Below are 22709 nucleotides of genomic sequence, written 5' to 3' on the forward strand. Positions count from 1 at the left end.
GCCGGGAGAGGGCGGGTCTGCGCGTGCGCGCCGGGAGCACGCGGCAGGCGCGCGGTCCCTCAGTGCCGGTCGGGAACGGGAGCGGAGGCGGATTGGGAACCGTGCTTCCTCACGGCGGGGCTGGTGGCGCGGCTCGGCCGCCGCCTGGCTGCCATGGGCCGCAGGGCGCGGGACCGCCGGCGGCAGCAGCAGCAGGAGCGGGGCGGCGGCGGCGGCGGCGAACACCAGGCGGTGAGAGCCGGGCCGGGTGAGGTGAAGCGGGGCGGGGAGAGCCGGGGCCGTCGGGCTGATGGCGGCGGCACTTTTCTTCAGGGCTGGGCCGGCGGCTACCCCGAGATCGTGAAGGAGAACGAGCTGTTCGAGCGGTACTACCGGGAGCTGGGCATCGTGCCCGCCGGAGAGTGGGACGCGTTCATGGCGGCGCTGCGGGAGCCGCTGCCCGCCACGCTGCGCATCACCGGCTACCGCAGGTACGGGCTGGGGGCTGCCGCGGGGCCGCGCTCCGACAGCGGCCGCCAGAGCCCCTGGCACAGCGGGAGGTGTCCTGCCCACGGCAAGGGGGGTGGAACTGCACGATCTTTAGGGCTCCTTCCAACCCAAATCCTCCTGTGATTCTGTAATTCTCCATACGGTGTCTCTCCGGGTGTCTCTCGCATGCAGCCACGCCAAAGAGATTCTCCATTGCTTGAAGGAAAAGTACTTCCGAGAGCTGCAGGACCTGGAGGTGGATGGCCAAAAAGTCGAGATGCCGCAGTCGCTGAGCTGGTGAGTGGTGTGGAGGCGAGATAAGGCATTCTGCATGTTCCCGGCATCCAGCATGGTTCATCGGTCTCTTTCTTTTGCCTCTGCCCTTTTCCTATCTCTTTTTCCCCAGGTATCCTGAAGAGTTAGCCTGGCACACTAACTTGAGTAGAAAAATCCTACGCAAGTCCCCCCAACTGGAGAAGTTTCATCAGTTTCTGGTTAGCGAGACAGAATGTGTAAGTTTTTGATAGATCTTGATTTTTTTCTGGCATATCCTAAGTAATGCTGTATTGAAATACATTATGAAAGATGGAGACTCTACCTTTTCTTGCAGAAGTTGAGTAGCTCAGAAGAATCTGGATTTTGTGTTGCAGCTGTCAGTGATGCATTCCATGATTCTGGCACATAACTGCAGCTAGAATTTTTTTCCTAAACTAACTGCATTTTTTATTGTTGTTTGGGGATGCTAAAATGAGTCCCTGTAAAAGAATCAGTTGCTGTTAGAAACCAGATGTTTAAATCTGATAAAAAGTGCTTGCATGTGCATGACAACTTAAGTGATAGATGTTTGTCACTTGATTTGTGCCAGTTTCTCTTCTCTTTTGAGCAGAAACTACAGAATTAATACAATTGGAGTAAATACACAATTACTAGAAATTACAGTTGGGTGAAATACTGTGATTCTTCTTTGTTAAATTCTAACAAATTTTAATCCTAAGTTTATAGTAGTGTGTTTCTGACTGCTTTGTTATTTTACTACATAGCAGTTTAAAAGTTTTATTGCAAAAGAAATGCATTCTTTCATGGAATAAAACCAAATTTAATTTCTTTTTTCCTTTCAAGGGAAATATCAGTCGCCAGGAAGCTGTTAGTATGATCCCACCTCTGCTGCTTGATGTTAGCCCTCATCATAAGGTAAGTGTAGAATATAATGTGTACTAAAGCTTGTTCCGTGAAATGAGTTTAATTAAACTACAAATCACAGGAGTACCAAGGCTGATACATGGTTCTGTTTCGTGTTGGTATGTTTATGCTTTCTGCACGTCCACAGGAGCACTCAACTAATGTTCAGGTCACAAACACAGTATCACAGGAACATCTGCTTTCTCAGCTGTATGTAATGCCTTGCAAAAACCACTTAGGTTTTAAGCAGTTGCACAGTCTTATTTTCAAAGTGTAAATGTGTTTAGCTGCATCTGAGTTATGTATTCTTGTTTCAACCTGCATTTAAAGTTGGATGACTGTTTTCAACTTCCTCTCTCCATCACACTGTGAACACATGTAGTTTTCAAGGTGTAAGTGATAATATTATCTACCAGGTAGATTTAACTCCTCTGTGCCTTTTGAAGAAGCTGAAAAGTTCCACTCTATAAATCTGTTAGATGAAATATTTTGGGTGAGCTGAAACGTGCTGCTGGTGGTGGCTAAACACTATAGGGTGCTAATTTTAACTGAAGTGTCTGAGGAATGCCTATGGTATTTTCTTATGGCATGCCATAGGAATGAGGATATCTGCTAGCAAACTTTCTGTTTTAACTTTTGTGATGTTTTCATACTCTGTTTGCAGACCGAATCTGTCAGGTGATGTCACTCTCTTATCTGTTAAATTAATGAGGTAGTTGCCTTGCTATCTCAAGCAGCCATGTTGTGTTCTTCTTTCTTAAATTTTCGTGCTGTATCTTAAACCTTTTAGTTTATCAAACTTCTGACATGTGTTTTAAAGACTAGTTTGTATGTACTTGTTTTTATATTAACATTACTTAGCATATATAACTTTTTACCTTGTTTTGTCCTACTTTCACCCCAACCCAGTGTATGACAGCTGTGGCTGTTTTATGTGAGGCAAGGTCTTCTCATCTCTCTTAAGCGCCTAATGGATTGAAAGACTCAGTCCTGATGTATCACAGGTGTATTTTGATTTTTGTCTGGAGTTGAACACGTAATGAACACATTTGTCTTAATGTAAAACACAAATTGTGGGGCTATTTTTGCACACACCTTACATTGTATATGCCAAGATAGCAATAGAGAGGTTTTACGTAGAATGGTTAATTTGGGTGCGTATTTCAGCATTTTCCAGAAATGCAAGTAAGATTTCACAAATTTGTTCATAAATCAGACTAAGAATAGGTTCTTCATCCTCCCTTGTGCCAAAACAGCAAATGTTTAACAATGTAACGATGCCCTGACTTGTCAGAGCCTTTTATAGTCCTTAGTGCCTTAGCTTATGAGCTGCTTGTTAGGACCAGAATTGCAGGTTACTTTTGCTTAACCAGCATGTTCTGTTTGTCATCGCTAACACGCTGATTCCATCTTCTACAAGGATCAAATTAATGATGGTCAAACTTCCAAAACTGTGTTCGTTTTTAATCTATTTTTCACAATTTAGTTTTCCCTCACCATCAGTTTGCTGGACAGTTTTAGAGCATGCTTAGCCTTGTATATTCTTCATCATCTTTTGCATTATCTGCAAAAGTAGAAAACAGCAGTATCACAGCTCTGACTTTAAACAGCAGATCTTGCAGGGTGTGTTTCACGATGTGTTAGCACTGCTGCATGACAGCACTTACCACATGCTCTCTGGAGCTGTCTTCGTGTTTCTCTGGGGTCTTGTCTTCTGGTTTAGTCTTGTTCATGCCACGGGCTTGCATGAGGATCTGAGCGGGTCATTCCCATCCTTTATCCTGTTGCACGATCTCAGCTGATTTCTACTGGAGCCAGAGGTCCAGGAGATAGACATATGTTTCTGAAAACCTCTAACTGGGCAAGAGGAAAGACTCTTAAGCTTCCTTGCTTGAGAGAACAGTGTGAGATGTCAGTTGGTTTGCTGTGGAAGTGACTCTACCAGTGACTCACAATCCAAGCTGGTGATAAACTAAGAGGGAGAAATACACATCAGTTGAGTTGTTGGTGTCTCTGCTGTTCTGTTCAGCTGACTCAGGGCAGTTCAAACACTTCCAAAGTGCTTCTTCCAAGACAGAGAAACAAGAGGTTTATGCTGCCTTAATATTTTGAAAGGGAAATGTGAAAGGAGAGAGAGCAATTTATTTTACAGAATCTGTATAAACAGCTGTCTCTCATTAATTTAGTGATAGTTTAAAGAAAAGTACTACTTGCTCTTGAGTATAACTTTGCCTTTAATATGTGTGTGTGTATATGTAAAGTTCCAGTTAACTTCAGTTGGAATTGCTTTTGAGCTGATAAAAAGGTCATATCCCCATATCTGTATCCAGGTTCCTCTTTCAAATTTTATTTCAGCCAATGTTTTTGTTTCCTACAAACTAAAGTCCTTTTTATATTTTCGACCTTCAAAGGTAAAGCATACAAAGAACAGAACTTTGTTTTTTTCAAATTGGTGTTCAGAACAATTGTAATTCTGCATATTCAAAAATACTTAATTTAAACAGGAACACAGCAAATTTCTCAAGTACTTAAAAAGTACAAAGCAGGATGTCTTTTTTACTTTCTTATGTTTGTAGATTCTAGATATGTGTGCTGCACCTGGATCTAAGACTGCACAGCTCATTGAAATGTTGCATGCAGACATGAATGTTCCTTTTCCCAGTAAGTCTGGAAAACTCTAAAAACTTTTGTGACTTGGAATTTCTGCTTTTTCTTTTAGCAGATTGTTTTTAATGTCACAGATGAGTAACTGCATTTAACTACATATTGAATTCCCAAAGGGGTTGTTGCGAGATGAAAGGTACCCCACCTTTGATTTGAAACATCATGGGCTTCCTTTGCTTGAAAAAGAGAGGTGAATTATATGTATCTTTACAGTTCAGACTACAGTACAATATGATTAGAGCTTAATTTCTGTATATAAATCAGATTTACTTAGTAGATGGTGGCCCATGAGGCTCTGTGGTTTCATGGTATCCTGCAAACACTGGATTAAACTGCTTTAGACTTAAAGCAATTGTGATATTTATCATTTTTGTAAGCTTCAGAATCTTTATTTTTGGTTAGATGCTCACAGAAAATACTGCCCATTGAAACTGTAAAGTTGCAGAGAGTGTGGATTCTTTCTGTGTTCTACTGAAAATTTGCTGATGTAGGGATTCTTTGGTGACAGTGGGGGTTTTTTCTGTTTATGGGTTTTACTTTGAAAAGCTGGAGCTTGACTGTGCCTTACTGCTACTGGATGGGAGCTAAAACTCTTTTTACCTTCAACATACTTTAAGTTATTTTATGCTCAGTAAGGGCTCCTCTATTCATAAGCAGTCTTTTAAGTAAAAATCTCTAGTGAAAAGTTTACACAACTCTCGAAGATGGGGTAATAAACTATGTAAAATTATTTAGCTGTTGAATAGTGAAGCATTTTCCCACTATTTTATGTTCCCAGAGGGTTTTGTAATTGCCAATGATGTTGACAACAAGCGCTGCTATTTGCTGGTTCATCAGGCTAAGAGATTAAACAGTCCGTGCATCATGGTGGTAAATCATGACGCCTCCAGCATTCCTAACCTACAAATAGATGTTGATGGAAGAAAAGAGATCCTCTTCTATGACAGGATTTTATGTGACGTCCCCTGCAGGTACCTTGCATGTAAATTTGAATACATGGATTTTAGTGCTTTAAGTGCAGTGCTGAATGTTTTGTGTTACTGAATTGTGCCTTTTGAGTAGGTTAATGAGTTAGGATTTGTAGTAACTTCTTAATGCCTTTAAAGTGTGGGGATACGGAATCAAGGTGAATTTTTTCATTCCAAGTGGTCCTTAAATTTGATCAGTTGAAGGGCTTCAAATTTTGACCTTATACTCAGGACACTGAAATACAAAGACAGTGAGGAAACAGAACAGTGTAGGAGAACTAGCTACAAGGGAGAGGGACTGTTATTTTTGTGCTGCTATAAATGACTTGGATATGGAATGAGTTTTACACACAAATAATACAAATCTGTTAAACCTCTGTTGCAGTGGAGATGGAACCATGAGGAAGAACATTGATGTGTGGAAGAAGTGGACAACACAAAACAGTTTGCAGCTCCATGGGTAAAAAATGCTTATTACACATCTGAACTTCTTTCATTTTCCTCTCCTTTTTTTATATCTTTAACATCCGCATGCATTCGCATATTAATATATGACAAAGCAGACACTAAGAAGAGTCATTTTTCTCTCAAATCAAGATCTTAGTGCTGTTGAGAGGAAATACAGGGTTTCAGATGTGAGGAGGGGAGCATGTGAATCTAAATTGCTTGTATTGTTACAAATACCTGACATTAAAATATTCATTGAATTGATTTAGACAGGGTAGCTAATAAAATGGAGCAAATCACTTCGTTGGGATTCTTAGCATTTAGGCAGGTAAAATACTGTTGGCAAATACAGTAAGTTGTAAAATTTAATAGTGATATTTTGAAGTCTTTAGGCTACTAGAGATCATACATAAACGGTTCCAGTTACCTGAGATGGATTTATGTAAACTGATGGTGAATGAGTACGTAGCCTAATGCAGGCACATGGTAAAATGTAGTGATTGCAACAGAGATGAAATCTCAGAGCATTTTACTGTGTATTTTTAACAAGCTGGAGCTGCCATTGGTTGCTGTGACTCAGCTGACTATGACTTCTTGGCAAGTCATTCATTAGTGCAGGTTTCATTTTTGTTGAAAGTGTGCAGGTATATGGTAAAATGTAGTGATTGCAACACAGATGAAATATCTCAGAGCATTTTACTGTGTATTTTTAACAAGCTGGAGATGCAACTGGTTGCTGTGACTCAGCTGACCATGACTTCTTGGCAAGTCATTCATTATTGCAGGTTTCATTTTTGTTGTAAGTGTGCAGGTACGGTCTAAGCTCGTGGCCTGGCTCAGTGATACCTTTCTCAGAAAGCCACTGTTAGCTAAGCTGTGTTTTCCATAATATTTGTAATCATCAGATTAGTCCTCATTTTAACTGGATTTCTGAGAAGAGTCATGTTTCGGGGTGTTATTTTTCTAATGTTGAGTACTTTATAATAAAATTGATGGGGCACTAGAAAGAACAAAAAAAAATAGAGAATGTTATGTTCAAAGTTATCCTGATCTAATTGCTGTTTTAATTTAATAGGTGTCATTGTGAGTGTGTCTGCAGTATAGACTGCACTAAGCTGACTTAGTTTTAACACTGACCATAATTTGTGTACTGCTGACAGCTGTAGAACTCCCCAAGTGCTGGCTTAGCCCATGGACAGTTGTGTGTCTGCAGTAAAGCTTCTTTTGGGCTCCTGAATGATAGCTGGCTAGACCAAGAGTGTTCTGTTAGATTGCAGTTGAGAATTGCAACCCGTGGTGTTGAACAGCTGGCAGAAGGTGGGCGAATGGTGTATTCCACGTGTTCCTTGAATCCCATCGAAAATGAAGCTGTGATCGCATCTCTGCTGGAAAAGAGTCAAGGTGAGAATGTGAACTTGAACAGAGTGGGGAACTCCTATCTTTTTTTTTTTTTTTTTTTCCCCTTCAGCCCAAAAAAGGATACGTGTATGTACTAGTGATAAGCTTAGTGTGGATAATACACTCCTAGTTTGCAAAACTACGGAAATTTTTTGGTACCAGTAGGGTTTCATTAATGTTGCTATGAGCAGTCTTCTTAAATGGGTGTGAATCAGCTGCAAGTACAAAACCTGAAGAGTTGTGTTAATGATACAGAAGACACTTCTACAGATCAGTGGCATTCAGTCTCTGTTATCTGGTTCCCACTAACTGCTTTCACTGGTTGGAGTCCATGTCTGACATTCGTAATTCCTTTGGAAAACTCAGTGTGGAACATTGCTGCTGTTCACTACAGGAGTAAAAAGTCCGGTGTGTAGTTAAGCAGTTAAAGCAAGGTAATTGTACACCATTAGGTGGGAGCCACTGATACCTTTAGAATCCTTTGACCCACATTTTGATGTGCTTGGAGTTTTAAGGTGTTTTAACTCATGGGGTTTTTTGCATTTTTCACTTGCATTTGAAGGCTGACATTACAAGAGGTGGAAAAATTGAGATGAGCTGGGAAGCTGCACTGCATCACTTTGTGATAGTAGGGTTTAGTAGCCCATTTCATAGCTGGTGTGTGCTGTTTTTTCTGAATAAATAACCTGAAATTTGGAAACATCTAATTAGATTTGTTATGAAAAGTTCCACAGACTTTTAAGTTGAGCCTTTTACAGAGCAGAAGCAGCTCTATTGCTCCTGGAGCTGCACTTACTCTTTAAGTTGGTAGGCTGTTTTGTGTAATGTTTACTTTGTACCAGTAACTATTCTGGCCCCAAATTATGCATGAAATTTCATCGTCTTAGAAACAGCATTTCAGTAAAGTGCTTGTAGGTTAATTAGGAATTGACTATTTAATTTCTACTCCCATTCTGCTGTGCACTGCAGCAGCCTCACCTCAAGTCCTGTGTGCAGTTTTAATCACTGCAATATAAGAAAGGCACTAAACTATTAGTGTCCAAAGGAGGGCGACAAAGATGGTAAAGGGTCTGCAGGAAAAGCCTGAGGAGGAGTGGCTGAGGTCACTTGTTCTGTTCAGCCTGGAGAAGAGGAGACTGGGGGGAGACCTCATTGCAGTTACAACTTCCTTGTGAGGGGAAGAGGAGGGGCAGACACTGATCTCTTCTCTGTGGTCACCAGTGACAGGACCCAAGGGAATGGCCTGAAGTTTTGTCAGGGGAGGTTTAGGTTGGATGTTAGAAAAATTATCTTCCCCAAGAGGGTGGTTGGGCACTGGAACAGCTCCCCAGGGCAGTGGTGACAGCACCAGCCTGACAGAGTTCAAGAAGTGTTTGGACAACACCCTCAGGCACGTGTTGTGACTCTTGGGGTGTCCTGTGCAGGGCCAGGAGTTGGACTCAATGATCTTTCTGGGTCCCTTTCAACTCAGCTTATTCTGTGATTCTGTGAAAGGTCATTTTTATTTAGAGGTAGTTTCTTTGGTAGGCATAGACACATTTCCAGTAAATTATAGTATGTTTGGCTTATCTAAGGCCATATTAAGCCAGCATTAATTTTAACAATTACAAGATTGGAAAGCATTAAGAACTAGTTGGGATAGGAGCAGAAAAGCAGTAGGATGTGAAGGCCAGCAGTTGCAGCACCTGGGGCAAATTCAGTACTTTGAAGAAAGGATCTTGACTGGCTGTGATGTTCAGATCTAGTCTCTGCCCTTGGAGGTATTTTGAGGCCTGCTTGGAGGCTATGATGTGTCCCAGCAAGTGAATGTTAATCCTTGGAACTTGAACACAGGTGTAGCTAAAGAAGGCAGTAGTAAAGAGGTCGTGCAGTGGTCTGCAAGGGGCATTGTACCTCAAGAATTAGTTCAGGTCAGTTTGGAAGGTTTGTTGGTACTTTCTAGCACAGTGTTATCTTGCTGCTTGTGAAACAGATGAGAGATTGCTTTCTCCTTAGGGATGAAGGAGTAGGGAGAAGGCCTTTTTGTACCCTGTAGCAACTACTGGAAATTGTAGTACTTCTGACAAGACTCTTTAGTGCCTGGTAAGTCCGATGTAGTCTTGAGACATCAGCTGAAGTCATGCTGTAGGGAGGCAAGAGTATTCAAAGGATGGATGCAAAACATCAAGTGTAATCACATTTGAGATGTCATTTTTGAATTTGTCTATGAATTCATACATCACCTTTTCATTTATTTAAAAGACTTGCTTAAGCTGTCAGTGTAAGAGTAAATGGTTATAGGCATGTAGAACAAGTTGATAAATTGTGTACAGCATCAGGAAAAGCCTACCTGACTGTTAAATAACTTAAGTATTCAGAATCGCTGAAAAGCAATGTTAGAAGTTATTCTTCTCTAGGGAGATTGCCTATTTAAACAGTAAATTTTTATATCATTCTTAATCTTGAGTTTGGACAGCTTAAAGCTTTTTCAGTAGATTAAACTATACTCTGTTGATGTTTCTTGTAGTAACTTGTCATATTTTAAGCATAGAGTCTTTTGTCCTGTTAGTGTTAAATAGTTTGGAATTTTCCTTTCCAGTTAAAAAATAACAAATTCTCTTTCCTCTCTCTGGAATATATTGAGATTGTAAGTCCTTGAAACCAGAACATCATAGGCATTTCAGAAGGCTTAGTTATACCAAAAGTAGTTCCCTGAAAAATACTTAATCGGTGTAGTAAATCCAAATACTAAGTAAATGAGAATAAAAACTTCAGTGATTGCATTGCTTAGATCATTGATGTTTTATGATACAGGTCGTAGAATATTACTCTGCAGCTGCTACAAAAAATATCTAACTGTTATGTTTTGGTTAATTTCTAGGTTGCAACTTATGTAGTTATTATTACCAGTTTTTCTCAGCTTCTTTGTTAATGTGCATGGTAGAAGTTGTATAGCATTTAATTTCTTGAAAGTTTTAAAAAGTAGTACTCTTAAAACAGTCTTAAAACTTTAAGGAAAACTATTTTTGTAAAAGTTAATTGGCAACACAACTCTTAAACTTTGTTTTCAAGAACGTTTATATTCTTGGGATTTCAGGTGCCTTAGAACTTGCTGATGTCTCTTCCGAGTTACCAGGTTTGAAGAGGATGCCAGGAATTACAAAATGGAAGGTATTCATCCTGATATTTTTGTGAAGTTTTTGGTCTGCGATAGAGTGTTAAATGAGGGAAATTCAGAAGTGTAATAGTTCAGAACACTAGGGTGAGCTGGATTAATGGCTGGATTTGATGTTTAGGGGAGAGAGCTAAGCTGAAGGTCTTTGTGGAGGTAAGTTCTTGGCTCCTCATCTGCTCTCCTCTTACCTCTAGGTGTCTTTCCTCTGTCTCCTATACTTGGTACAATTCCCTTTTCTGTTGTGTGTGTGTGGCCTGTAGATGGCAACATAATTTCAGCCACTTTTAATGTTATTCATCCATCTCTGTCTTTAGAGTCTGTGAATGTTAGATTCTGCATTTCTTCAGCTGGTCCATTTGAATCATTTGAAAGTGAAAGCTGTGAAACTGTTTCTGCAAATAAGCTATAAAACCTGCAATGTTGTGACTAATCCTAGAATATTAATAGAATCCTGTATTTTGTTCCAGGCCTCAAGTGATTTCAGTTCTGGAAACAAACTAGTAGGGAGGGGCAAAAAAACCCAAAGCTGCTTCATCTTCTTGTTATGAGTGTAGTCAAGAAAAGCAGAAAGCCATCCTAGTAGGAGGGAAAGAAACTGATTAAATTTTAGTTATGAGTGGGTGCCTTTGCAATGCCAGTGGTGGTTCTGTCTTACCATCTCACTAATCTCTTCAATGGCAGACAGGTTAATGCCTGTGTGCAGGCTAATGAACAAGATGCAGGGAATAAAGATCTGTTTATGTTCTGCCCCTGGAAATTCAGCTTAGAAACTAGCTGATTTCTTTCTTCTTAGAGTTCCTAAGGTTTACTCTTTATGCTTGTACCTGAAGAATAAATGTAAAATGCATAACTGTGGCTCTGTGATCTTAATTTTACCCTTTTTTGGTACTCCATAAAGCCACTAGATATATAGTTATATAATGATCACTAAGAGTATATTGTATTCCCTGTAGCATCTATTTCTCTGTTTGCAGTTGAAATATAAATCTCCCTAACAGGTTTTAAAAACTCGTTTGACAAAATGTGTTGAAAGTTTGCCAGACTTGCTTCAGCTCTTATTTGCTGCTACTGTATATTTTCAGGCCTCACTGGCTAGCATGTCATTGTGGATGTATTTGCTTGCTTTGGTGCTGTTTTTACTTGGTGTTCCTGTTTATTTGTTCCCTGGTGCAACATTTGTTTTCTGGGAGCTCTGTAACTGATTATATTGAATATTCCCAAGCATCAGTTGACTGTAAATCTCTGGAAACAGCAAAAACAGAAATAAGGTTTCGTTCAAGGGACATTTGGGTCTGTATTTCTGTATTCCCTCCTTATGCCAGATGATGAGTGAACTCCAGTGAATTGTTTTGGGCTTGGAGGAAGACACCTTTTTAGCTCTAGATTTGGTCATCTGCTTCTGCAACACTTTTACTCTTCCTTCTGCCCTAACAGGTGGTCAGTAAAAAGTGCAATAGAAGAGAGTTCAGCATGTTCTTTGGTGCTTTGTCATTCTACCAGTCACACCAGCCTACCAGTTAGGCTGGTAAACCAAAACTGAACAGCACAGGGCTGCTTGGCAGTTGTTCTGGTAAAACCAAAATACTTCTAGATTTTTTTAGACTTCAGTTATTTATCACTCCTATTGTTGGTTTTGCTCAAGCTTGAGTCATGACTTCCAAAGAAGAGCAGTTCAGAAGTACATTCTGTCTTGTCTCCATCTAGCACTATGAAATGTAGCATATTTTGACTTGAAATACTAATCCTGTAAGTACAGTAGTTTCTATTTCAGGAAATGTGGAAAGGCACAATGTGTGATCTGATCCGTGGCTGAGAAGTGCCAGACTTCATGATACTGAAATCTGTGTTCCAGATAAATGTTACATTTCAGTTTCCACTAGAAAACTTGATTAAACCTTCAAGACAATCACAGTGAGATGCATGAAATCACTTCATCATACTTGCCAGTCCTGAAGTCGCCATCAGTGCAACTTCTTTACTTTGTTGCCTTAACAACAAAAATGGGCCTTCATTTCAGTGATTAATTTTATGGATTTGCCCTGCACACCCCCATTTGGGACCTTTCTTTCAGCTTTAGCATCCAGTACAAAACCAGGCATCTAGAGCTCTGAAGTCAAATTTTCCCTGGCTTATTTTTTCACTTTGGTATTCTTGATTGAAGAGCATTCAGAATGCCTTCCTATAAGAGTTGTGGCTCTAACCTTTTGCTTGTATCTTAAAAGTCCATCAAAAGCTTTGACCCTTAGCCAGACTGAGGTGATGTTATGTCTACACAGCGTCTTAGAGCAGATCTATAAATATGTTCTGAGTAAAGGTTGAGAAGCTATAAAATTCATGGGGACATGGTTCTTCAGCAACTCTCCACAAAAGCATCTCTCTCAGTGACCTGAATATGCCCGTGTCGTGCAGCTTTCTGCCTACCAAGCTGTTGTGTTGCACTCTTGCATGTTTCTTGTGTAATGAAATTGAGATTCCTCAGTTCTGATCTTTACTACACTGCAGTAGCTCTTTTCCTTTATGTACTGCTTGGAAGCTGCCTATAGCAGGATGTTTCACAGCCAGTCTCATGGACAAAAAGGAGTAGTGTATCCTAAATCTGATGGCTCACCAGTTTCTTATAAATTTCTCCACTGTCCTTCCACTGGATTTTGATGGTTTACATGTTTTAACAGTTCCCAGAGATCTTTGTAGTTGGTTCAGCACTTTGACTGCATGCTTTTTGCAGCATATGAAGTGGAGCAAAGAGCTGCAGCTGGCAAGAATCTCCTACACTGAAGTGCACACGTACAACGCGCAAGGAAACAATACGCTTGAAAGAGCTTAATTTTCTGTACAAGGAAATAAGTTCTCTTTTTGGTGTCTGAGCCTTGGTTTGCAAATATTTTAAGTAAAACTTGTAAAATGGTGACCTCAATTCTTCATGGTAGTTACATTTACTCCTTTGAAGGTGATGCTGAAAGATGGGCAGTGGTTTGAAGAGTGGAAAGATGTGCCTTCAAATAGACAAACACAAATACGTCCTACTATGTTTCCAGTGAAGGATGAAGAGAAGCTAAAGGCAATGAATTTGGAACGCTGGTAAGTTTTCCCAGAGTAGATCTTATGAGGATTTGATGTAACATGTGTGGTTGTGGGCAAATTATAATTAGATCAGAATAGGAATGTGTAGGTCTGAGTGTATTTTGATTGCTTCATATGTAATGCCAGAGCACAATATTTAAACTCCAGTGAATCAGGAGAAATTACTGCAAGTTGTGTAAGAGGAATAAGTACCCACATGAAAAGGTCAAATTCTTTTCATCCAATAGAGATAAACAGTCAAAATTGCTGAAAAAGTATGTAAAACTTTTAACAGTTTAACAGTGTGACTTGCTATTAAAGGCTTTCCGTAGGTATCCTAAAAATATTGTTTAGAAATGAGTCATTAAAGCTCAGATGGGAATGGTGAAATGAACGTGTCGCATTGATGCAAGTCATTTTGTCAGATTGCTCTATTTTAGATCCTGTTTCTAGTTTGATAAATTAAATCTGCACAATCCTACTACAAATACTTACCTTATCCTGAGAGTAAATATAAATATGGGCCTTCTAGCATTTTGTGAGAGTCCAAATGCAGCTATGAATGTGCAGCAACATTTTTTTTCTTTTCTCTCTAGTCTTAGGATATTGCCACATCACCAGAACACAGGTGGCTTCTTTGTGGCTGTGTTAATAAAAAAGTCTCCAATGCCATGGAATAAACGTCAGCCTAAGGTAACTTCTTTTAAGTTATCTAAAATGTTAATTACTAATAATGTTTCAGGAATTTTTTTTCAAGTTTGCACATAATAGACCTACTGTAACTGTTCTGTGTCTGCCCTTCAGTTACAGTTCAGTTTGTCAATTAAAAATAAATTCCTAAATCCATGAAGCACTTAAGAAAAAAACCATGACAACTTTTAAAATAGAATAAAGAAAAAAAAGAAAGGGGATTTTGAAATGATAGTAAAATAACAAGATAAATCTTGACCCTAAAATTAAGGCTTTGGAAGAATTACAGAAGCAGATTATATTGGATAGCTAAAGCTGTCACTTCCTTCAGCTGTGTGTGGTCCCTTCCTAAAGGCTTTTTTCTGCTGTGTTGTAAGCTAATTCTGATTTGAGTTTATCTTGCTCTGTGGCTGGTTGCTCAGGGGTGATTCACTAGCAGATTAGCAGATCAGCAGCACGGGGAATGGATGTAAAACTGTTTGGAGCAGCAGCTTCAGCCATCTGTCTTTAATCCATTTGTTGTCAATTGTCTTTAAAATCCTGGCAACAGGATTTTAAGTTGATGTGATTTATTTGATCTCTTAGATTGTCATGTCCATAAGAAAAACTTCTTGTGTGAATCCCTTTCAGGTGTTTATTTGCTTCATTAGAACTATTTATGAGTAAAATTTTTGTGGCAGTAGGGAAGAAGCATTTATTCAGAAGGAAGCACCCTCCAAATAGTTTGTGCTGTTCTAAGCTGAATATCGTAGCACTCTTACAGAAGGTGTACAGCAGCAGGATGTGTGTCACTTTGAGTGTTAGGAAGAAAACAGCAGATCCTGTTTTAAAATAGTCTTCTCTGAGTGCTTGAACATGATTTTGTAGATAGTACGAAAATACCTTTCTTGGACAGTTGATATGAAACTGTCCGGATCAGTACCAGAGGTAAATGCAATTTATAGTGGTATCTTGATGTAGTAATCAGATTAACTCCCTGAATGGATCTGTTTAAGCACTTGTATACAAGTTGACAAGAATTAAGCACATAGGTGCCTTCTGTTACAAGTTGAACACCACTTCTGCCTTTTTGAAAATACTGTAATTTCAAATAGGTTCATCAGAAATTACCACAAAGAACAGGGGATACTGAAGTGACAGCAGCTAATTCAGGTAATGGTTCTGACTGTATTATTGAAGAACCAACACTTGCTGAAAATGAAGAGTCTAAGAAAATGCAAGAATTGCAGAATTCAGACACTGAGCAGAGCAAAAAGGAAGGAGTATGCGGGTAAGGACCACATCTAAGTATTTGTCCTGTGACAGTAATTGCTGAGTATTCTGTAGTTCTTTTGTTATTTAGAAGTCAGTAGAGAAAAACTAATTAATTCATTCAGTTGTTTTGCATTTCCATGATTTCTGTCTTGTCTTGTCTGTCTTTCGTTCAGCAAGTTTGGAAAATAGCCAGTTTTCTTATTAGCATTTGTAAAGTCTGTTAGTACTTTCTTCTCTGTTATGGAGGAAAAATACTTTTCAGAAGTTAACGTTTGGAAGATCTTTATTGTCTTCACAATCACTCCATCAGAAATCTCTGTTTACTTGTTTTTGTGAGCTCTGTTTCAAAGCACTGCTTCACATCGTCATTTTAACAAGTTAAATTGTGTGTAGTGTTACTGAAGCACAAGAAAATGCCAGTATTCTGTTTGCCATACTGTTGTAACAATAAGCCAAGTGTTGACTAAATGAACTGAATATACTGATTTTACACTAAGTACTGTTACTGAAATTGACAGTGCAATGTTACTTTCTTTTTAGACCACCACCATCTAAAAAAATGAAGTTGTTTGGTTTTAAAGAAGACCCTTTTGTGTTTCTCCCTGAAGATGATCCACTGTTCCTTCCTATCCAGTAAGAAAAAAAAAAAAAAGTTTCTGTTTTGGCAGTAAGATTCCTATTAGTTCAGGAGTATTAGTAGTTCAAGTTCAGTTCATTACAAAAGATGGGTCTCGTTGGTCTTGTATAAAGGTTTTTGCCTGACTTTGCATCAGGGCGTCCTCTCCTCAACACTGAAATACTTAAGTAAAAATAGCCAACTAGAGTTTGCACTGGAAATTTTCCAGTGTGTCTCAGTGTCTATAACAGCTTGTCTTTTCTGATGTCATGCAGCTTAGAAAGTCTAATCTTTGTGTTCTGAAGCCAAAGTGCTAAGTGTTTACAGAGATAGCTGGAGGAAATGGGCTAACCCATGCATTTTGAGTATGTGATTTTATTGCTCAGTTAATCAGAACGAGTATTATGGCCACAGGAAGTTTTATGCGTTGGACCCATCATTTCCCAAGATGAATTTACTGACTCGAACTCAAGAAGGAAAAAAGAGGCAGCTGTACATGGTTTCTAAGGAGCTAAGGAATGTGCTTCTGAACAATAGTGAGAAGATGAAGGTATGGTTCATAAGCATCAATGGATATCTCCTTGAACTTGCCAGATGTACTGTTTACATAGAGGATTAGCCCTCTGACAAGCTTTTTTTGTTTTTTTAAGTCTGGATTAATGTTTTCCTCTCTGTCCCTCCTGTGTTAGAGATGAAAAGTTGACTCTGAGAGGAAAAGAACAGTCTCTGAGATGAAAATCAGTACATTTTTGGTGGATGAAAGAAAACTTAAAAGTAGAGAGAGGGAATATATAACTGCTGTGTGTGTGCCAGCATTTTTATGTAGCCTTCAGGTAACTTTACAAGTTTACATTGACACTATTGTATTTATGAGCCCCTTAATTATAAAAGTATTAAGAGCTTTGAAAGCCTACCAAAAAGATAAGTTCAGCTGAATTATTTACTGGCTATGTTACATAGAGATGTTGTTTCAAAGTAATTTTAACAACTAAACATTTTGGAAGTTCGTTGAGGTGAATGATTGTGAGATAATAAGTAGTTTTCATGTATTAACAGAGAATTTTTTTTTTTTTTAATATGATTCCCTATGGAAAATGTCTTGCAAATGCTAAAGATTTGTCTCAAAAGTCATTGTGTAATTTTGGTTGGAACGAGGTTATCTAGTCCAGCTTCCTTCCTACATCAAACAGAGCTGACTTCAAAGCTGGATCAGATACATCCTGGGGCCTCGTCCAGTCAAATCTTGAACATTTTTGAGGATATTCAGTACATCTTTGCAACAGATCTTTGGGATGGATAAGTAATTATTCTTTTATCCCCCATGCAGGAAATGGCTAAATAATTGAGAAAAGTTTAAGAATTTGTGCATTATATTAGGTAGTGAGACTTTGAGTACCACAGAGGATAGATATAGTGTCCAAATAATTAATCACTTGTACATTTTTGAAATCCTGTCTTTGACTGACTTTCCCAGAATCACACAGAAAATTCTTACTCAAACTAAAGTTAAAATTAGATATTCATAGTTTGTTGCCCTCATTTTAAGACTGCCACTTCCTTACACTGTTTAGTTTTCAATATGGAAAGAAGTAAAAGGCATTTTATGTTGAGAGAGCACCACATTTTTATAGCAGGAGTTCCTTTTTCCCTTGGATGAATTTCCCCATTAATTCAGTGTCCAGTGCGAATGAACTTATAGTCGAAGGGTTGAGGAAAAAACAAGTTCAAGTGGTAATTTAGAATTTATACTCCCTACTGATGCTTCTTGGCTTTGCTGTTTGCAGGTTATTAACACAGGGATAAAAGTCTGGTCTCGCAACAGTGATGGTGAACAGTTTGGATGTGCATTCAGATTAGCACAAGAGGTAATTGCATAGCATTGTGTTTTCAAAGGAGGTGCTTTAGGTTTCTTCAAGAGCCTATAAGACAGCTGGTATTAACTTTGTCAGATTAATGGTAATTTACATTTTCGTATGGTTTAAAATGTGAAAATTGTTTTCTGATATTAGGTAAAGTGCATACTGTTTTTAACATTTTTCCTTCAGAAAGTAGTGGTTGAATTTTGAAATAATTGTGTTTATTTATTAAACAGGGGATTTATACTTTGTACCCATTCATTCATGCAAGGATTATAAATGTCTGCATAGAAGATGTCAAAATTTTGCTAACCCAGGAAAATCCATTCTTAAGTAAATTTAGCAGTGAAACACAGAAGAAAGTCAAAGACATGGGTAAGCCTGCTAATTTTGCTGTCACAAAATTATTTTTATACTTTACACAGAAGACTATGAAAATCCTGTAACATAAACAGTGTTTGCTAAAAATTTTGACTAAATTTATCTTAAATATACTTGTTAGGTAAGTAAGCATTACTGAAAGCCAGTGTGCTGCTAGATATTGTAGTCCTTTCTGATTGCAGCCTTTAAGGTTTTTGAGCTTTAGAGAACAGAGGAGTTGCCAAACTTATGACTTCTGCAAAGCAGTGCTGTGAGGCAGCGTTTAAAATATCTGATGAACAAAGATTTTATATATGCTTCTGGTTTTTCTGCCTGTTAGTGCTCCAGCTGAAACTGTTTGCTTGTCATCTGCAATTGCTTCTCATGAGCTTATGTATGACTTACTCAGATTTGATTTTCTTAAATATGGGGAGCAATGTCTACTCATATTAAACTTTTATTTCCTCTACACTGGATACTTCAAGAAATGAAAATTGGTTTTCAGCCTTCTGTTATTGTTTTATTTCCAACTCATTGCTGATCCTTGTACTTCCATGTTTGATGAGAGAAAATGGGAAGAAGAAAATGACAAAGTTTGGGCTGGCATGCTCTTACATTCTTTTTAATTGAGTAAAAGTTCCTTGCTAGATTCACTGAGTAAATTAATCCACTGTGTGGGTTTTGTATTTTAACTTGTTTGTTTGGGATTTTGGAGGAGGCAGAATTGGCAATTGCTTCTGTAACTGTATAAATACTTTGGTTTGAAAAGAAAGGGAATAAAATCTGGTATTGTGTATAGTTCAGTGTACTGATGTAGATAACTCTAGCCATGTCATGCTCTGTGGTTGTCTGAAAACTTGTTTTCTTGAACATTTTCAGATTACAATCATTTTATCATTGTACCAAGTAACACATCTGTTTTGTTTTTGTTCCCCTTCCCTGTAGCGATGGGAAGTATAGTTCTGAAGTACGACCCAGACCCTGAGTAAGTAGATGTGTTGCTTTCCATTTATGCACTTTTAAGACCTGGACAAGAATTTATTTTCACTCAGCAAAAACAGAAGTAGAGGCCTAGAGATCCAGTAAGGGAAACAGTAAAGCCAGAGAGGATACAGAGAATATGACAAGGAAAGAAGCTGTCTTGTCTGTGAATTCTTAAAACAAGTGTAGAATTTAGCTTCATAAAGGAGAGCTGGTAGTTGTGCCAGAGGTCCACAGTTCACTGTGTGTGATTTATTTGTTTGTTTCCCTGTAAAGTCCAGCATTTGGAATGGAAAAAGTTACATTTTATTGTTCCTTTTTGTGGACAACTCTTGAGAACTTTTTAAATGTAAACTTTCATCTTGCTGTTCCATGTGTTAGTTTTGAAACCAGAGACAGAAAATTATTTTGCTTGTTGCAGAAATGTAATAGCTTTGAGGTTTTGGTCTTTTGGCTTGCTTGCTTGCTTGTAGACAAGCAGGTACCTGTGTAGATGTTGAAGTTAAGAACAATGTACTTCCGTCTTCTGTGAATAGTTACAAAATGCATTCAGTGTTAGAACTGAATTGGTATATGGCTATAAAATGAAGTTTTGAAGATGAACTTTCTCATAATTGACTGAACTTAATTGCTTGTTTGTAGAAAACCTCATGATCTTCAGTGTCCAATAGTGCTGTGTGGTTGGCAAGGGAAGACTTCACTCCGTGCCTTTGTGCCCAAGAATGAGAGACTTCATTACCTGAGGATGATGGGAGTTGAAGTGTTTAAAGCAAAGAGGAAAGAGGAGGAAGTGGAAAACAAAACTGAGGAAGAAGTTCAACACAGACTGGCACAAACAGAGGAAGGAATGGATGTGGAAGATAAGGAACATGATTTAGTCACAAAAATGGAAGCAGAAATAGGTGAAGAATCTTCCCAGAGTCCTGTGGAAAGCAGTGCTATGGAAATAGAAAATAAAATTGAGGATTTAGATCAATCTAGTAAAAATGCCAACGCTCATGTAAGCCAGGAAAGCAAAGACATGGATGCCAGTAATGTGAAAGATTAGGTTTCTTTCTGTATTGCTTGGCAGCTTCCATGAGGCTGACTTCCAGACTTTTGCTTTTAGCATGAAACTATATTTTAAAATTTTGGTTGGAATGGGATGTTCCTCTTTTAAAGTTTCACCTATTTTATATTTTAAATGAAAGCTATAAAGAGATTTCTCTTCAAATGTGTCTTCTTTTTACCATTTTAAACTCCCTTTTCTTGGTAGATTTGTGTGTCTGTTGCTGGCAACAGACCAGGCACCAGTAAAATCTAAAGCCCATATTTTTAATGGAACAATGGTATGCACAAATGCACTGCATGTGTGTAACTGGTCAAAAATTCCTTCAGAAGTAAAACCTGGGGTTCCATTCAAAGCAGACAGATTCCAAAACCATTTTTTTCTCCTATGATTGTTTACCCCACCTACCACCCAGTCTGATTACTATTGATAACTGCAGGTTCTTTAAAGGATAAGAGAATCAGTGTGAGTATCCATACAAATGCACATACAGGATATCTGACTGACAACCTTGTTATTCAAAATAAAACCGTGTGCAGCATCCTGGAAAAAAAAAAGCAAGCAGAATGCATTTTACCAGAGACTGATGTGTGAGGTTCTTCAGAGTGATAAATTGCTTGACAGAGCCAGCTAGTAAATATTGTTAACTAGATCTTCAGGTGTGCTGAGTGTGCCTCAGACTCCTGTCTTGAAATATGCCTGGGAAGAGTCTGTGACCGTCACTCAGTCTGCTGTGGGCATCTGTTCCTCTCTCAGTTCTTCAAGGGGGAGTCATCTATAATTTTTGCAAGATAACTTGTTTATAGCTGAAATAATAGTTAAAAAAAGAAAGCACAGTGGTATATATGTTGTTGTATAGTACATGTTTAAAAGGTTATTTAGGTCTAAAAGGGCAATTTATTTAATCTGACTTAGAAACAAAAAAAAAAGCTACCTCAGAAACTTATAAATTCCATCCTTTGTGGCTTAGTTTCAGCACTACTGTGTACTTCAGTCAAATTGGTCTGAAAGGAAAGTGACCAGCATTATAAGGTATTGTCCTCCTCTAGGACCATAGTGATGCAAATATTTCTTATGCCTGTCAAGCGGAATTTTACCATGTGTATTTTTATTGATGAAGTCTTGTGTGGCTTGGATCCATTTGCTATACCTTGCTACAACAGACTTTTTGATGTCTGCCCTTGAACTACTTCATCAAAAGGGAGAATTCTTGAGGGACAGACATAAAAGTGAAATAATGCCGTGTCCTCTGATGAGATATTAGTCTCGTGCAGTGAGGAACCATTGACAGGACTCATTTTCCTCTCGAGAGTCCATAAAATAGGTTAACAAAAGATCAGTTCTTGCCCTTGTATTTTGCTAAGGTTTGAGTTTGTTCTTTGAGTCAAGAGCTGTGATGGGACAGTTCTGTTTTGGCAGCTGCTTAGGCTGAAGAGCAGCACAGCAGAATTTTCTTTTGAGTGGACATGTGTGCGAACCATAATTTTTAATTCTTACAGTATACGAGAAAAAAGATTTTGCAACTTGAAACTTCAAGCATGAAACTTAACATTGGTTTTCTTATCTTTGCATTTATTCTGGCATATTGGGCTGGAAAGACCAGTGTCACTTATGAGTTGTAGTCTGCAGTACTCAGCCCTGATGATTATTTGAATCCATCTAATCTTTATGTTCTGATGATCTCCATAAATTATCAAATGGTCAAGTGTTAAAACGTATATGAAGAAACTAGAATTTGGTTTGAATTATGCCTGCTGTTACTGTATCTGCTGATGTTCCTGAGCAGCAGTTTCAGCTTCCTTTCAGTCAGTGACTCTGGTAAGGATACAAGTTTGACAGGTTAAGCTGAGAAGAGTACTTGTTGATATAGACAATCCAGACAATTAAATCAGCAGAAAGCAACCTATAGAAAATGAACAGTCCTGATTAGGTTTTTTTGACTGAGCTTATGACTGGCAGACTAAAATGAGAATAGGAAGCTTTTATCTGGGAGCTAAAGAAAAGTAGGTTCTTGGATCATAAACTGACTGAAATTGGGTATGACTTTTAGACTTGTAATAGAATAAGAGCCCATCATTTAAAATCCTCTCAGTAGTCCCATTTTCCTGTATTATCTATGAAATTTTGCTTTGCTCTTGGCTTTTTGGAGGTGTATTTTTTTTTGCTGTCAAGTGCAAATGGGAGATTTCAGCTGAGAAACTAGGGGTCTAATTTTCTTATGCTGTTCAGCAGTTTCACTCTATATCTCCAAGCAAATCCAGAGATTGCAGATTTATTGTATTTTTTTTTTAATACTGTGAGTTTCCTTAAACCAGTTGCTCTGTCCCAGTTGCTCTTGCCTTGACAGCAGGAAAGGAAGATGCCCAAAACTGTGTTGGTAGTAGCTGAAAGCACTGCCCCACTTTCCCAGGCTGCGAGCCCGATGAAATGGGTGTGTTCTATTTGTCTGTCTCTGCTGAGCTCTCGGCTACTGCGGCTCCGATGCTCAGGTGGCTGAACCTCTGCCCGGGTGGTTGCTGCAAATAATTTAAAAGGAAGACAAAGTGATAAGCAGTCACTTTAAGCT

At 38.6% G+C, this 22709-nt stretch overlaps 1 protein-coding gene across 1 annotated transcript; it reads left to right on the forward strand.

The window, feature by feature from the left end:
* The first annotated feature begins 21 nt into the window (after nucleotides 1-21).
* NSUN2 (NOP2/Sun RNA methyltransferase 2) lies at nucleotides 22-21121 on the forward strand. Its single transcript, XM_069004082.1, has 19 exons — nucleotides 22-231; nucleotides 313-470; nucleotides 661-765; nucleotides 875-980; nucleotides 1588-1659; nucleotides 4224-4308; nucleotides 5090-5282; nucleotides 5665-5739; nucleotides 6997-7127; nucleotides 10201-10274; nucleotides 13226-13356; nucleotides 13935-14031; nucleotides 15123-15298; nucleotides 15823-15915; nucleotides 16313-16448; nucleotides 17683-17763; nucleotides 17991-18129; nucleotides 19060-19099; nucleotides 19738-21121. Exons 1-19 carry the CDS (start codon nucleotides 154-156, stop codon nucleotides 20141-20143), a joined length of 2376 nt encoding a protein of 791 aa, XP_068860183.1. The 5' UTR covers nucleotides 22-153; the 3' UTR covers nucleotides 20144-21121.
* The last annotated feature ends 1588 nt before the right edge of the window (nucleotides 21122-22709 follow it).

Source organism: Aphelocoma coerulescens, chromosome 2 (genome assembly GCF_041296385.1).
Source record: "Aphelocoma coerulescens isolate FSJ_1873_10779 chromosome 2, UR_Acoe_1.0, whole genome shotgun sequence".
In the NCBI taxonomy this organism is placed as follows: Eukaryota; Metazoa; Chordata; class Aves; order Passeriformes; family Corvidae; genus Aphelocoma; species Aphelocoma coerulescens.

Excerpts from the sequence above, each read along its gene's own strand:
- NSUN2 (XM_069004082.1), top strand. The coding sequence starts at position 154 with ATGGGCCGCAGGGCGCGGGACCGCCGGCGGCAGCAGCAGCAGGAGCGG. Across the intron at positions 10,275-13,225 it reads CAGGAATTACAAAATGGAAG|GTGATGCTGAAAGATGGGCA; the intron begins GTATTCATCCTG and ends ACTCCTTTGAAG. Across the intron at positions 15,916-16,312 it reads CCACTGTTCCTTCCTATCCA|GAAGTTTTATGCGTTGGACC; the intron begins GTAAGAAAAAAA and ends TTATGGCCACAG.